The 14,867-nt window shown below is 41.8% G+C and overlaps 5 protein-coding genes across 5 annotated transcripts; 1 reads left to right on the top strand and 4 right to left on the bottom strand.

Moving 5' to 3' along the window:
• Positions 1 to 71: 71 nt before the first annotated feature.
• On the bottom strand, positions 72 to 1,371 carry EAF02_008342 (uncharacterized protein). The gene is made up of 3 exons (XM_038904390.1): positions 919 to 1,371; positions 647 to 863; positions 72 to 595 (listed from the first exon to the last, which is right to left on the bottom strand). Exons 1-3 carry the CDS (start codon positions 1,119 to 1,121, stop codon positions 509 to 511), a joined length of 507 nt encoding a protein of 168 aa, XP_038756112.1. The 5' UTR covers positions 1,122 to 1,371; the 3' UTR covers positions 72 to 508.
• A 410-nt stretch (positions 1,372 to 1,781) lies between these two features.
• EAF02_008341 (uncharacterized protein) lies at positions 1,782 to 2,771 on the top strand (the record flags this gene model as incomplete). The annotated part of the gene is made up of 3 exons (XM_038904389.1): positions 1,782 to 1,870; positions 1,926 to 2,597; positions 2,672 to 2,771. The coding sequence occupies 3 exons, from the start codon at positions 1,782 to 1,784 to the stop codon at positions 2,769 to 2,771; spliced, it is 861 nt and encodes a 286-aa protein (XP_038756111.1).
• Positions 2,772 to 3,422: 651 nt separating this feature from the next.
• EAF02_008340 (uncharacterized protein) lies at positions 3,423 to 4,925 on the bottom strand (the record flags this gene model as incomplete). Its single annotated transcript, XM_038904388.1, has 2 exons — positions 3,423 to 4,584; positions 4,651 to 4,925. 2 exons carry the CDS (start codon positions 4,923 to 4,925, stop codon positions 3,423 to 3,425), a joined length of 1,437 nt encoding a protein of 478 aa, XP_038756110.1.
• A 964-nt stretch (positions 4,926 to 5,889) lies between these two features.
• On the bottom strand, positions 5,890 to 7,094 carry EAF02_008339 (uncharacterized protein; the record flags this gene model as incomplete). The annotated part of the gene is made up of 6 exons (XM_038904387.1): positions 5,890 to 6,447; positions 6,502 to 6,595; positions 6,658 to 6,745; positions 6,803 to 6,896; positions 6,965 to 7,000; positions 7,065 to 7,094. 6 exons carry the CDS (start codon positions 7,092 to 7,094, stop codon positions 5,890 to 5,892), a joined length of 900 nt encoding a protein of 299 aa, XP_038756109.1.
• Positions 7,095 to 12,307: 5,213 nt separating this feature from the next.
• Positions 12,308 to 13,836, bottom strand: EAF02_008338 (uncharacterized protein). The gene is made up of 2 exons (XM_038904386.1): positions 13,309 to 13,836; positions 12,308 to 13,256 (listed from the first exon to the last, which is right to left on the bottom strand). Exons 1-2 carry the CDS (start codon positions 13,668 to 13,670, stop codon positions 12,569 to 12,571), a joined length of 1,050 nt encoding a protein of 349 aa, XP_038756108.1. The 5' UTR covers positions 13,671 to 13,836; the 3' UTR covers positions 12,308 to 12,568.
• Between the last annotated feature and the right edge of the window lie 1,031 nt (positions 13,837 to 14,867).

Below are 14,867 nucleotides of genomic sequence, written 5' to 3'. Positions count from 1 at the left end.
GTTGGGCGTTTTCGAGATTAACACCTTCATGGGGTTATTGATATCAAACAAATGAATACAAGAGTATGCCAGTTTATGAAATTTTGCACATACATTTCCTTGCGTTTTCTAAAGGTTTACACAACTTGGGCTTATAATCAACTAACCGCAGCATCGAAAAACTACACAGGTTCAACAAGCCATCAAAATTGAAGTATTTGCCATGTCATATGACTGGCATGTAATAAATTGGTGGAGCGGGATATCAGAATGGAGGCTTCCGTATTAATCCAATTCGTTAATTCTCGTATATTCAGTTCTCATGAGAACAGCGCGCCCAGAAGCAAAAGAAAGACCCCGTGATCAGAAGTATCTGTCAAGATACAGGGTGAGGGATCCCAGAAAGTAAACTCCTTCATCCACCATTATTCATCGACCTAATACAGTCCGCATGCAAATCTCTGCTCTTCACGAAATCCTAAGTACAATTTGAGGGTATTGTGTAGCTATTATCTAGTATCGGGGCAGTCTAACGTGAAAACGTAACCGTTGCTTGTAAACAAATAATAGGTTCATCGTCCGCAGTAAATGCATCGGCGAAGACGGTGTAAGTTCCCTGATGTGATGAGTTAGAAGAAGAACAATAGAGTGCAACTTGAAGACTTACGGGAGGGATCTGGTTTGGCAAATCAACATCCTTTGTGATTATAATCTTTCCAGCATCAATCGGGCAAGTCAAATCGACATTAGATACTTGATCGCACAGATCCTCTGTCATACTGATAAGTCGAATCAAGCCATATTTGACCTGCAAGCGAACGTATGCACCCTTCTCCAACGTCTGCGACAAGGTACCGACCGCCTCGATGGTAAGTTTATTCCCACTGTTGTCTAATTAGCATCTGTTATCACGTCTCAAGATTCTACGGCTTTGCGTACGCAGTTGGAGGATTGGGATTCAAATTGACATGGTCGAGCGATAGGATATCAGAAGAATGATCGGGATTGCAGTAGGTGAGTGGGTTGTTTCCAGGAACAGCTGCCTTATCGTCAAGGACGGTTTGACCGTTACTGAAAAAAGGGCTTGCAGCGACAAAAGTGCTGCTGAAGAGCAGAGCAACAAGACTGACGGAAAACTTCATGATTGATTTTGTTCTATGTTATTTGATGTTGTTGTGGTGAAGCTGAGTACAAGGTTGGCGGTGATTAAGTATTGGGAGTGGCGGGTACGACTACTCCTAGGCTGAGATGGTTTCTCGCTTGGGGATGACGTCTGGGATTGGGTCAGAAGACACTGTAGCGGATACCAAGATAACAAGTGTGGCTGCGCTGCAAAGTCAATGATATTTTATTGAATTGGATTGATTATCTTTCTTTCATGTAGATAAAATTGTAATTATAATTTTTAATATATAATTGTGTCTAGGTACTCAACACAAGAAAGCTTTTGAAGTAATTATCTAGGCATCTCAAGTGCTCTACGGATTTTATAAGTTAGTACTGGTGTACAACAATTAGCTGAGACTGAAGTTTGTAGCCAAGTTCTCCCCCCTGACTTGGGCACTCCATAGGACTGTGCATAGGTCCACGTACACTAAACCCCTCATCAGCTATCTTGCTGTGGCTGAGCGGGTACCTTGATTTCATCATCGTTTCACCATTCACTGACCTTCTTTTTATACAAGACAGTCTTGACACCTATATTCTATTCAGATATTTTTCACGGAATTTAACCATCTTGTTTTTCCAAATCACCTATCGATCTTACATCAACAGACTCACAAAGAAGCACCAACTTTAAGATGAATGATTTTGCCCCTCCTACCGGTCCTCCACCTCCGAAAGTTCCTGAAGGATACAAAGCAGTATGGAACGCCGAATACAAAGAATGGTGTGTATTAATCTCATTCATTTCAGGCACACTATGGAAGTTAATAAGAAACTAGGTTCTATGTAAACATTTACACCAAGAAGTCAACCTGGGACAAACCCACCGAACCTGTCTATCCTTCCGGCGATAGCGCTCCTCCCGGCCCACCCCCAGGATACTCCGGTGGCTCTTCTACCTACCCTTCCGACAACAAAAGCAATCCATACGACCCCTCTCCCAACGCCGAAAGCGACGCCGAACTTGCCCGTCGTTTGCAAGCCGAAGAAGATGCTCGTGGAGGTTCAAGCAGCGGGATGCGCGGAAACGCCCAGCAAGACTATCAAAACACACCTATGCCTTCTTATTCGCAACAAGAACTACCTCCACGCGAACAGAAAAAGGGATTCTTTGGAAAGCTTCTGGGAAAGACCAGTGGTTCGAGCTCGAGTTCAGGTGCGCCGCAGCAACAGTATCAACAGCAGTATGCGCAACAACCACAGTATGGTGGATATCAGCAGCAACAATATCCACAACAAGGCTATCCACAACAAGGTTATCCACCTCAGGGTTATCCACCTCAGGGTTATCCACCTCAGGGTTACCCCCCACAGCAAGGGTACGGAGGGGGTTATGGAGGAGGCTATCAGCAGCAGAGGCCACAAAAGAGTGGCGGGGGAATGGGAATGGCCGGAGGTGCGGCATTAGGATTGGGTGGAGGATTGATTGGTGGAATGTTGCTCGAGGATGCGTAAGTTTTGAATGCCTACATTCTTCCCGTTTGTAATGACATTCTGAAACAAAATACTAACCGACTTCATTTAGAATCCAAGACCATGATCAAAATGAATACAATGAAGGATACGAGGATGGTGCAGATAACGGTGGTGGAGGAGATGATTTTGGTGGCGGTGACGATTTTTAGTCTAAGATGAGATGAGAGGCGAGGATGCGACGACTGGCGTGAAATCATGGCTTTAACGATATTAGCACAATGTTTGCAATTTGCTTGAGCGAGTTTGGAAGAATGATTTGATGACTCTATATCACATGCTGCTACAAAATACCACGATCGGCTACTTATTATGAGAAGTGAACGGGAGAAATCGTGAATATGCATGCACAAAAAGTTTCGATGCTATGTTCGAATTTGATAATCAAACAATTTTTTAGTTTCGATGCCTTGATGTGAAAGAAAAGCGATTACTAGTAGGGGACTTGTCCTTCGCACTTTTGCTAGCCTCGCCATTCCAACTTTCTTTACATTACTATTTACAGCATATTCTGCGTGTCTTCAACTTGTGCATATATATGTCCTTATGGAAATATCCACTAAGCCAACTAGCAGTCTACTGTGTTGACTAGATATTTTTCAATCCCCTAAACGCCTCGGTTCGCCTCGCCTCGCCTCTAGTTTTCGCTAGTATTATTTAATTTGATCATCAATCCCCTTTCGTTTTTGTTGGGCGAATCATTAAGCCGTGAATTTTATCCTAATCACCTGTGCTTTTGCCCTGACGCCAAGTTTTATTTTCCCCATTTGCGCGTGCATTAAAACTGTCAGACAAATTGCTGATCATTCAACCATAGCATCTACATCCTTCTCCACACTCCTCGCTGGAGCTCCCCCACCTCTCCCATCAACGCCGCTAATCAAGCCCCTTGTGTCACTCTGACAGCCTGGGCAATTATGCACTACCTCATGTGCAAAGACATCACAGTCGATACAAAAGTGATTACCACAAACCTCACACGCATACCTCCCACTCTCACTCATGCCCTTCATTGCTTGCTCGGAAGCACCTTTCTCATGTGCGTCCCTTTGGGGAAAAGTTGCTTGGCACCCATAACACCCTTTAGATTTTCCGGCGTCTTTCCAAAGAACTTCAACCCAATTGCGCAAGGGGAATAAATGATGATATGAGCGGGCCAAGTGGGTGGAGAGAATAAGCGTAAGGCCGCACGCTGGGCATTCCGCTGGCAGTGAGCACACTTTACTTTCACAACGAGAGCATAAATAGCCTCCTCTACTTAACTTCCCATGACATGCGCAAAAGCTCATGCTTTTTCCTGGATCGAGTGTTCGAGATGGGAAACCCATCATGAGTAAACTACTCTGTGACTGTTTTTTTGTACGCGTGACTGGGGGCGTTGTAGTTGCCATCATTAATTGTCTGAAGTGTTCTTCATTCAGTGCAACAGAATATGCTGCATCATCCCCAGCATTAGTGCGCGAGCATATTTCGGCGCAAATGGCAACTTGGGCTGCAAGTCCTACAATACTAACTCGTATGCGATCCGTTATGAGCGACGAAATCGTTTCATGAATATCGCCTGGATCACTTGAAAGTAGCGCACCGTATATAATAAGTATCTCCCTTGTACCATGACTTGGAGCGTGAAATAGTGCAGCTCTACTCATCTCTAAGGCATTTTGTAAACTGGGATTTCCTTGACCTTGGTCTACGCGGAGAGCTTTCAATCGTTCGATGTGTTCAGTAGGATTTCCACTCATATCTGAAATCCGCACTGCAATGCCATCGCGCATGCCAATAATCCCAAGTTGTGAGATGGGGTTCTGTTCGAAGTATTCGGTAACGAATTCACTTGCGTAACGGATGGTGAGAAGATAACGCGTGGGGCGCATGTCTTTCTCTGTCATGGCAAAGGAGAGGTCAAGGATGAGAATGAAGTGGCGAATAATACCTCTCTGTAAGGGCGTCGTATCTCTCAATAATCTGGAATGGTCAATTATCAGCACGTTGCCAACTTGCGAAACATTTCAAAAGGAGAGCTCCTCTTACCTCTTCCTTTTGTTAGCTTCCCTCAACCCCTCAACAGTAGAATTGATACTACCATCTGCTCCTTCGACTACAGTATCCCAACTTCTTTGAATATCTTCCCATGCAGCTTTCCGCCTATTACCACCTCCATTTGCGGCTTTTTCTTTGGCAGTTGACCCTCCAGCGCCTGTGGCAGCTCCAGTAGATCGAGTGCCATGCCCAGCATTTACATTGGCGGGTGCTCCAATATCATCATCTGAGAGATCCTCGACATATTCACCGTCAGAGTCTGCCATTCTTGCGGTTGTAAAAAATGGAAGAACTGAATTGGATGGCGAATAAATTCTTTCGTTGATTATTTGGAAACGGACAAGGCTGATTGATGTCTTTCAGAAATGTCAAGGCTAGAGCTTTCTAAACAATTAAGTGGAGCAGCCAATTGCCGAGGAGAGCAACAGCAACAATGCTTTTATGCAGCCTTGTGTGTAGGAAGAGTTATCTGGGGAAAAACTTTAAAAATAAGCAACTACCTACCTAACAGTAGTGATTGGTCAACTGTGTTCACCGCCGTACTGACACTCAATAATGCATTATCCAGTCTTAAAACAAGATTGCATGTGTCATTCTGATCGTCAGATTAACAAATAGTTCGCAGTGCATTGTGGATATTAGAGTCCAGGATCAAGGTCATCAATGCCTGGATGACAGAGTGCCTCGAGAGTGCGTCACATTCAAGCTCTCAGGACGTCTAGCTAAGGCATGAGTGCCTACCTAGATTGAGTATGCGAGTCTGCGGGATTGAAGATCTACCCTTCTAATAAGCTGCCATGCATGCATTCAAATTTGAGATGAGTGGGGCAAAAGAGCCTTAAATTGCATATAGTATGTGGTAATAAAGTGGTCTACTTTGATGCTCTGAATTATAAGTTCTATCTTCTCCTATTATAAGTTCAATGTTGGGTATAATACTCGCAAAAATCGTTATACAAGCCATTCCGCCAATTCATATAATCATTCCTAGCTGCGCCCTTGTCGTTATTACTTCCGCCCTCATTTTCGTGTAGCGTGAAATTCTCCGTCCTCATTACCCCATAGACAAGAGCTGTAGCTGTAAGACGCGCTATCCTTGAGCCAATATTCATGCTTTTTGTGTAGCAAGATGTACCACATCGGGTATTAAACTAATAGTGTCGTAAGACTTTCGTATGCGCATTATAACAAAATTCCTAACTCCATTGCTCCCTGATTCCCTTAAATTCCTCATGAGTATGTGTTGGTGACTGGCATTGGCCAATCGTCTTCTGTGATGCTCGACCAAAAGGTCCATACCATTACCACAGAGAGTAAGGTGAAGAGCGTCTCGAAAAGAGCTCCATCAATTTTTCCGTTCGTGCCGTTGCAAATGTGAGGGCTAATAACATAATTGAAAATTTGGCCAAGAGCAAATAAAACCGCAGCACCCGTTAAGAAGATCATGGGCTTACGCTCGCCCAAAACTTTGATGACCAAGACTGTTTCCAGGGCAAAAAATACAAACAAAAAGACCAATGGTGCGAGTTGGTATAGGACATAGAGAGCAATGTTTCGATTTTGGCCATTGCCTTGACCAGTTAAACTTGAGTCGAAATGTCCGGTCCAGCTGTATCCAGTATCGAGGGCAATGTATCCAGTTCCGATGAATATGACTGCTGCTGAAGCAACCATCAGGCCCAGTGACATGGCTGTCCCATCATCGATTATCTGATAGCCCACAACAGCGTTCAGCATCAAGATCCATAAAGTTGCGCTAATCATTCCGAGGTGGATACCGGTGAAGGCCTGGGGTCACAATCAGCTTCCACATATGGGTCTTGAGAGCTTGGTCCTACTTACTATCCGAACAGTTGCGCTCAATGGAAATTCGCCCACAGTAAATATTTCACATATTTCGATGATTATATAACCTAGGAGGAAGAGCTGCATTTCCCTGTACGACGAGATGTAAGTAAATGATGCAAATCAAATATAATTCTGAGAATATTGACAAACCTTCTTCCCACTGCTGCTTGTTTTCGGTCGGATCGCCATATTAAGAATGCACTGATTACAATCGCAATTCCTGCAATTAATATCGAACCTTCGGAAGTGTTAGTTTATGACTTTCCGATCATTGATTCTCTGGAACAGAACGAACCCAGATTTCCCAGATATTTCCCACCGCCTAACGATATACCCGTCAGCTCGCAGCCTCCGTATCCGAAATTACTGTTGGTGGGAGGATTGAATAGCTATTAAAAGTCCGGTTAGCAACGTTGAATTGCGAATCGTATAATTAAAACTGGGGAGTGGTACGAACGTTGCAGACTGGTAACGTCGAGTCACGGCAGAAGTTCTAAATGGAATGTTTGTCAGTAATCAATCTCAATGGACATTGAGCTATGCAAAGATCTACTCACATGGAAATTTCCAAACTGTGTTGAACCCATTGTCTCTTAATAGAACCAACAATTCGCAATTGCGCGCAAGATATTTTCGATTATATTTAAACTGTTGTATTTTGTTGCTCTGTAAAACAAAAGAGTAAAATTGATTCTTCTCGCAATTGCGAAACCTCAATGCGCGTGCTTGTTTAAACTGTGATTGATTTGTATTTGTGAATGGAAAATTGATCGATGGTATTGATTCTCAGTTCCCATTCCAGTGGTTTCTGCTTGTCGGATTGTTCTTTCCTGATGAATTGATCTGGGACCCCTCAACTTCGACCCTTCCTCAGCTTCTCCAATTAATATTTGAAGCGCTCGATTTCAGGAACAGGAACGAGCCGTTAGATTGGTTGTTGCTTTATATTGGTGTTCGCGCGGATCGTTTGACGTAAACCCTGGATGCCGAATCGAGTTTCGTAAATGCGAATATATTTCAATCTTGACACATTCGACACGTTCGACACAATGAAGAGAGGTGAGAAAGTATGGATACCCAAGGTATAACTTGGATAAGATTGGAGATTGAGAGTGAGAGTGAGAATTGTGTGTGCAAGAGGGTGGAGGTGGAATAATTCACGAACGAGGAAGTGAATTCCAAGCCCTTGATGCAAAATGCGCTGGTCAAAAGGGCGAAGGCTGGTCACCGTAGCCTGTTTTACTCTCTTTTACCTCTTTTTGGCAGTATAATACTACCTAGGTAATTCGACAACTTGGATATGTGCAGGGGCCCCAGACCATTCGAATCCCGGAAAGCTTTCCTTTTCTTCAGAAAAATTCCATCAATCCCTGGTTCTCTCAAAGGCTCGTGAGTCGTGAGTCGTTCGTTACCTGGACGAGATGATGGTTCCGTGGTAGCGAAATGATCTTGGTCGGAGCAAGGTCGAATCGGAGAGTGAATGGTTACAGCAGGTAAGATGAAATGTGATGGAGCCAGCATTGCCAAAAGGAAAGGAGAGCTGGAGGTACATGGAGGAACTTAAGAAGGAATCATGGAGAGGGGTAATTTCATTCATACCAATTTCATACCATGTACATATTTGCAATATAAAGTTTTCAATGTTTTTGTTTTATTTTCTGGTCCATTTCGCCATTTCTCCATCTCTCCCTAGATCCTGGGAGGGATCGTGTCATGATGTGCGAACGGTGGTGAATGGGGCAGCAAAATATGCCTATTCTTGCCATTCCAGGTTGTGATGGTGTGAAGGCTTCAAAGTTGAAACTCACTCAGCCTTTTCCTCTTTGCCAGGTTTTGAATAGAGCAGCCGCCACGAAATAGATTCCCCCCTCGTCACCGATTTCATGCATAAAGTGCATTGTATAGGTACTAGGTAGCTAGGTCGAGGTATAAGCCACCTGGGAATCGGAAATTCCGGAGCCCGTTGAGAGTTCAAGACTTCGCTGGGAATGGAAAGTTGATGATACCGGTTTGGGTATCTTACACTCGTACGAAAAGTGTTGTGATCTACGTAAGGAAGGACAAATCGAATAACTATCGTTGTCGCGAAGTACCAGAATTAATCAATCAATGGAAGAGAAAAACTTGTCCTTGCTTGATACGCTAATCCTTACTTTCGTCGATTTTAAGTTCGTTGGTAGTTCAAAAAAATTACAAAGGGAAGCGGCTTGGAGACATGACTTCTGCGAATAATCTTCTAGAATGGTGTTTGCAGATTCCACCTGTCGGAAATGGTGGACAGCCGTTGGAATGATGCTACTGGTGCGGTACTTGATGGGATCTTCAATTCCTTTACTTTAAGCGCCTACAAGGCTCTCTTACCCTTCTGCGTTTAGCTTTAAGATCATCAAGCACTTGGATGTTTTTTTTGCGACAGTGGGTAAATGAAGGGTTCAGGAGACCTCACTCATATTTACAGAGATGCTTTCTAAGTTCTCAATTCAGATTTCGAGAGGTTCGCGACGAGGACTGGGAGAATTGCTGACCTCTTCCCTTCAGCTTCGATGATGACAACCCCAACGATAGCCTTGTGTCTCTCAGGGCGGACACTCTCTTGGCGACCATTATATCTACAACATTTATTCGAAACAACTTCAGAGGTGGTCAGTAGCATTGCCGGGCTTGAAATATACGATCAGAGACAAACGATAAGAACTAAAGGTAACTCTACTCGCCGACATCACATCTCAAGCTCCATAGATGAGATTATATCTCACACTTATATTGCGATTAGCCATTCATTTCATCTTATTCCACCATCTCGTCATATATCCGCAATACTATTCTCCAGACCTCACTCAACTAGTGGGACAAAGATCTACGGTCTATCAATCAATAGTTCCTGACTACTTCCACCATACAAGAGATATGAAAATTTGAACTTGACCTGATTTTTTAACAACACCCAATACCCAGAGCAGTGTCATGGAGAGAATACCTCCGCTGATAGGAAGCGATTGTCTAGACTGTCGAAAGCTCCAGATGGGTCTGAATCTTCCCATCCCAGCAGCAAATACCAACTATTGTAATAACTGATTTCCGATTCCATCTTCAGCCGGCGGAGAATGACACCCTGTATGCCGACTACGGCTTTACCAATACTCGTGAAAGAATACTATTACACTCGAGCAGAGTGCACCAATACCGAGTAGATATCAAAGCAAATTCTTTTCACCTTAAATTCGGCGTTTCTTTCTTCAAGACTTAAATGAAGACTGAATACTTCATACCTCGTGGGGTTGTGAGCTTATCAAGATAAAAATTCTTGTTGTATATACCTAGGTAGGCGGAGAATATAAATCGCGGAGTAATACTTTATTTACCGACGTTCGAAATTCTACAGATATTCGATAGATATATAACCTCCTCGTTAGATATATTAATATAAAAAGTAATACTCAATAGATAACGAATTGTTATAGTCTTTAGAAAGACGGAAAATTGAGAGTATTATATAGTCTATCTTCTAAAGTGTTATTTACGAACGGTAATATAGTCTATATATTAAATAAGAATATTAATAGATTTATTAATAATATTATAAATAAAGATTTTTAGATTGAATTTGAGGGTTAAATTTTATTAGAAAGAAATATAATATATATATATATTAAATATATTTTTATAAATGTCTTATTTAAAACAAATTTGTTATTTTTAAAAGATTTTATTAAAGATTTGTTTCGAAGCGTAGCGAAAGAAACTTATACGTCGGATTTTACGGAATTTTTATATAATATATATTAACTATATTTTCTATATCTAGAAATCCAATTTATATATATAAATATATAATCTGTATAACGTAACGTATGGGGAACTCGGACACTTTTAGCCCATCACCAACTTGAAACCGCAATAACTTTTATTATGCATACCCAATCACCTTCTACATCTGCTCAAATTGAAGAGAAGCTTCAAAAGGCTATAATTTCACTTCAATTGAAAGAATTTAAATCAATTAGAAAGGCTGCAGAGCATTTTGAAGTCCCTAAGTCTACTCTAGCTGATAGACTGGCTGGGAAGAAAATACATTCCCAAACCTACGAAATAGCTCAAATTCTTTTAAACGTAGAAGAAAATACTCTTGTACGATGGATTTCACGACTTATTATCACTGGATTCCCTGCTATACCTATGTTGGTGAAGGAAATGGCCAACGAAATTCGTCTTCGATACATTCGGGTCGCGTCATCTCGAAATCCTATCTCGATAGAAATTCCACCTATAAGCTACGAATAGATCTATAGATTCCAAAAACGATATTCAGAACTTAAAACATGCTATTCACATCAATTAGAATCTAATCGGGCTAAAGAAACAACTCCGGAGAATATTCAGGCTTGGTTTGATGCGTTTCGTACGTATCTCATTAAGCGAAAGTATGAATTAGATGATATGTATAATATGGATGAAACCGGATTTGGAGTTGGAAGTACTCAAAGTACTCGTATAATAGTTGATTCTACTCAGAAATCGAATTGGAAAGTTACAGCTGGCAAGCAAGAATGGATAACTGCATTTGAATGTGTCAATGCAGCTGGAAATGCTCTATCATCTATGATCATTTTCAAGGCTCAGAATACGAATTCTACATGGATTCCAAAGGACACACCTCAAAGCTGGCAGTTCTCTACTAGTACAAATGGATGGACCTCAAATAGCCATAGATTAGAATGGTTAAAAAGGGTTTTCGAACCAGAATCCAAGAAAGTGTCAGGTGACCGACCTCGACTTTTGATTATGGATGGCCATTCAAGCCATATTACAAGTAGCTTTATTGCTTTCTGTATAGATAATAATATCGATTTACTTATATTACCTCCTCATTGCTCTCACTTGCTTCAGCCACTTGATATTGCGGTGTATAGGCCAATGAAACGATATTATGCTTTAAAAGTCGATCGATATTCTCGAGCTAGTATAAAGCGAATCCAAAGAGCTGAATGGGTAGAACTCTTTCAAAACATTAGAAAAAAAGCATTGAATTCTTCTAATATTAAAGCTGGCTGGAGAGGAGCTGATTTAATACCTTTTGCTCCACGAAAAGTACTCGATTCATTACCATTTAACTCCTCCCAGCAACCTTCTATTCTACAAATGAGAACTTTCAATCAAAACCTAGACTTGTCTATACTCAGAAGTTCTCCTTTAGATAGAACAGAACTAAAACAAGCAAATCAGATCTTTAATATAACTCTAGCAAACAGTGGTTCTCCTGTATCGCCAACTTGTCGATATGCTAAGAGAATGACTAGGCTTGTAGAATCTCAAAATGCTGAGATAGCCCTACTTCGGAAACAGTTTTCTGATGCTCAGGAGGTAATTGAAACTTGAAAGAAGTGAATTAAAGGTAAAAGAGTCAAATTACAAGGTCAATTTGTCTTTAGTACTAAGGAAGTATTGAAAATGGTATGTGAGGCGGAGGAAAAACCGAAGGAGAAAAAGCTACGAGGACAGCCACGCAAATGCTTAATTGAAGAATCAGAAGAAGAGATTGAAGAAGAAGAGCTAGAGAATAGTTCAAGTGATTCGGAATTGGAATTGGAGGATTGTGTGGCTCGTAGAACAAGATCGCGTGTAGAATAATTGAAAAAGTGTCCGAGTTCCCCATATGTCCGAGTTCCCCATACGTTACGTTATAAATATATGATTTTTTTTATCTTAGATTTAATTATATAAAGAATTAAAAAAACTGAAAACAAAGAATAAGCTTTATTTTCAGTCTTTTGATATTAAAGGTTTATTAGATAGATATTTACTTTAGCGATATTAAAGCTATTCGAAAGATAATCTAGCAAAATATACTCTTTTATTGAACGCTCCGAAACACTAGCGAGCTAGCTCGCCCCGAATATCTCCTTATAAAGAGCTAGCTATTGTATTCAATACAGATAGTAGGTCTTAAATAAGAGCTACCTACTGAAAGAGCTAGTCTCTTTCGCATTCGCTTAGGCTTAGTACGTACATTGGCCATTGAATTGAAGTCATTCACCTACGTTCATACCAAAACTTTCAACATTCAGTTTGCTTTTAAAGTGATTTCCTTCAAATACCAGCCTATTATCAGAGCAGTACCTGGTCCAGCAAATATAGTCGCAACGGGAAGCGTTATAATGTAAAGCAGCCATTTGCCATCCAGCAGTCCAGCTATATGAAGGTCGTAGAAGGAAAATATCACCCATAAAAATGCGGCCAGAAATGTGCCCACTTCATCCGCTTGAAGGGCTTTTCGCGTATGAAGGACAAAATCTGATTGCACTTCGACTCTTGGAAGAAAGACTGTCGCAATCGGGAAAGGTGAAGATGTGATTGTAAAAAGCCACACAGCTGTGGAGATAGCACCAAGAATCGCGAGCAGGCCTCCCAAGCTTGCAAATGATATTGTACCTGCGATCCGATCTTTGGTAATACTTGAGCCAACAGCGACAGCGATACCAATCCATAAGGGGGATGCCTGCCATGCCCAGGTCCAGTAGTGTCTCGTTGTAAGATCGGTTGCAAGGAACATGAGAAATAGCTCCGCGGTATGCAGCAGCAGCACAACAGGAAGTAGTGTCCAGGTGTCGTTGTGACGGACTGTGCGAGATGAGGGTGGAAGTTTTGCAAGATCCTGCGCACCTGGACCGAAGATAAGACAAAGGAACAAGAAGAAAGGAGCAACGATTCCGATACCAGAAAACTGCGCCAGGAATATGAAGATTGTAGGACTAGAATTACTAAGGTCAGTAGTATACTTTATGTACAGGAAATTGAACTCACAAGTATGCTGTACTCAGAGCGTTTGCTGGGCGAAATGACTCCAACAAAATTATCGTGTACAGCGGTCCGAGATCAGTGAGAAAGGAAAACATCTGCCACGATGCGACCTCGTCGTAACCAAGCGTTGATGGACTAAACGTAGCCATCGTACCCCGCCATATCTGATTAAACATTTCAATTGGGAAGAAATGGTTAATGATTGGGACACTACCAGATGTCCACTCTATGATTCCGGACTCAGCGAATGGTTGTTGTTGTGTAATAATCTTTTCTAGATCCATAGTCATAGCAGTCCATACTGATATCGAAAGCAGCGTTACTGCTACAATCGCCCTTATGATTTTGATGTTGTTGGGCGCCATTGAAGTAGGGAGTAATGAGTAGTTATTTGCGGCGGCAAGAAAGGTGACTGGATATGAATGTACTTGATATGGTGACACTTGAAGATCTTCAAGCTAGGAGATCAAGTCACTTTGGAAAAGACAGTATTTATTTCGCAGTTAATCGCGGAGCTGCTGAGTATTTGGCGTTGAGCTTTTGGCCCTATGCCACAATTCTGCATTTAGTGCTTGTTAATACTTGTCAGCTTATTGTGTTCGACGCCGTGATTAAATTGATAGCTCGACCAATCCGTTACACAGATTGAATTCGGTGCCTCGAGTTGGCCAACAAACCCCACTCGCTGTAACCGAATTGTTAGTGGCGTGTTGCAATATATGCATATATGTTCAAAAGAGGCAATTTTGTCAAATATGGTAGAGGAAAGTTGGCAACGATCGCACCTACAATTCACTCTTTCGAGGATAAGGATGAACATTTTAGCCAATACTACTAAGAAGAATACGCAGTCTTGCAAACGAATAATCTGATAAGTTAGTTAAAAGGGGTGTACTATATTTAACCGAGGCTCATAAATGATTAACAGATGTCTCAAGACTAACGTAACAAGGTGATCCATAGTACAGCTCTTGAAACACTTTATGAATAAGTATTAATCTTTTCTAGAGTTTACATTCGACTGAACGAAATTTGTGAGGCTATTCCAGCTTGTAAAGCGTATACAGCAGGTCGCCTGTATATCCTATCATGCCTACTTCTCCCACACCAGAGCAGATCTAATATATGCAGGAACATATCGACGATACGTTAGTGCCCTCAATGCACATCTCTAACGGCATCATGGTTGGTGCAGCGACAATATCTGTGGTTATGAGATTCATGGCGCGGAGAATGAGCGCATCTGGTATAGGAAAGGACGACATCTGTCTTTTTGTTGCCTATGTGAGTTGCATTCTGCTCGTCTTCCTTCCTGAACAGATAGATGATATTCGTAGTTTACTCTACTGGGCTCAGCTATATCTCTCGCTTTAGGGAAGGGCAACATGTCTTGCGTTTGACCAATCTACGAGGATTCGCGATTGTAAGTGAAGTTTCTCGAAGTCATTTGACAAAAGGCTAAAAGCAGATAGAGCACTATCACTGTCGCTAGTATCTATGTATCAGTCAGAAATTTATTTCAGCTTACAGGTGCCGCCGATATGTGCCGCCAAAATGCAGAA

This window comes from Botrytis sinoallii (genome assembly GCF_014898435.1).
Source record: "Botrytis sinoallii strain Bc 23 chromosome Unknown BSIN_015, whole genome shotgun sequence".
NCBI classification, from domain to species: Eukaryota; Fungi; Ascomycota; class Leotiomycetes; order Helotiales; family Sclerotiniaceae; genus Botrytis; species Botrytis sinoallii.
This window is presented reverse-complemented; position numbering and strand designations above follow the sequence as displayed.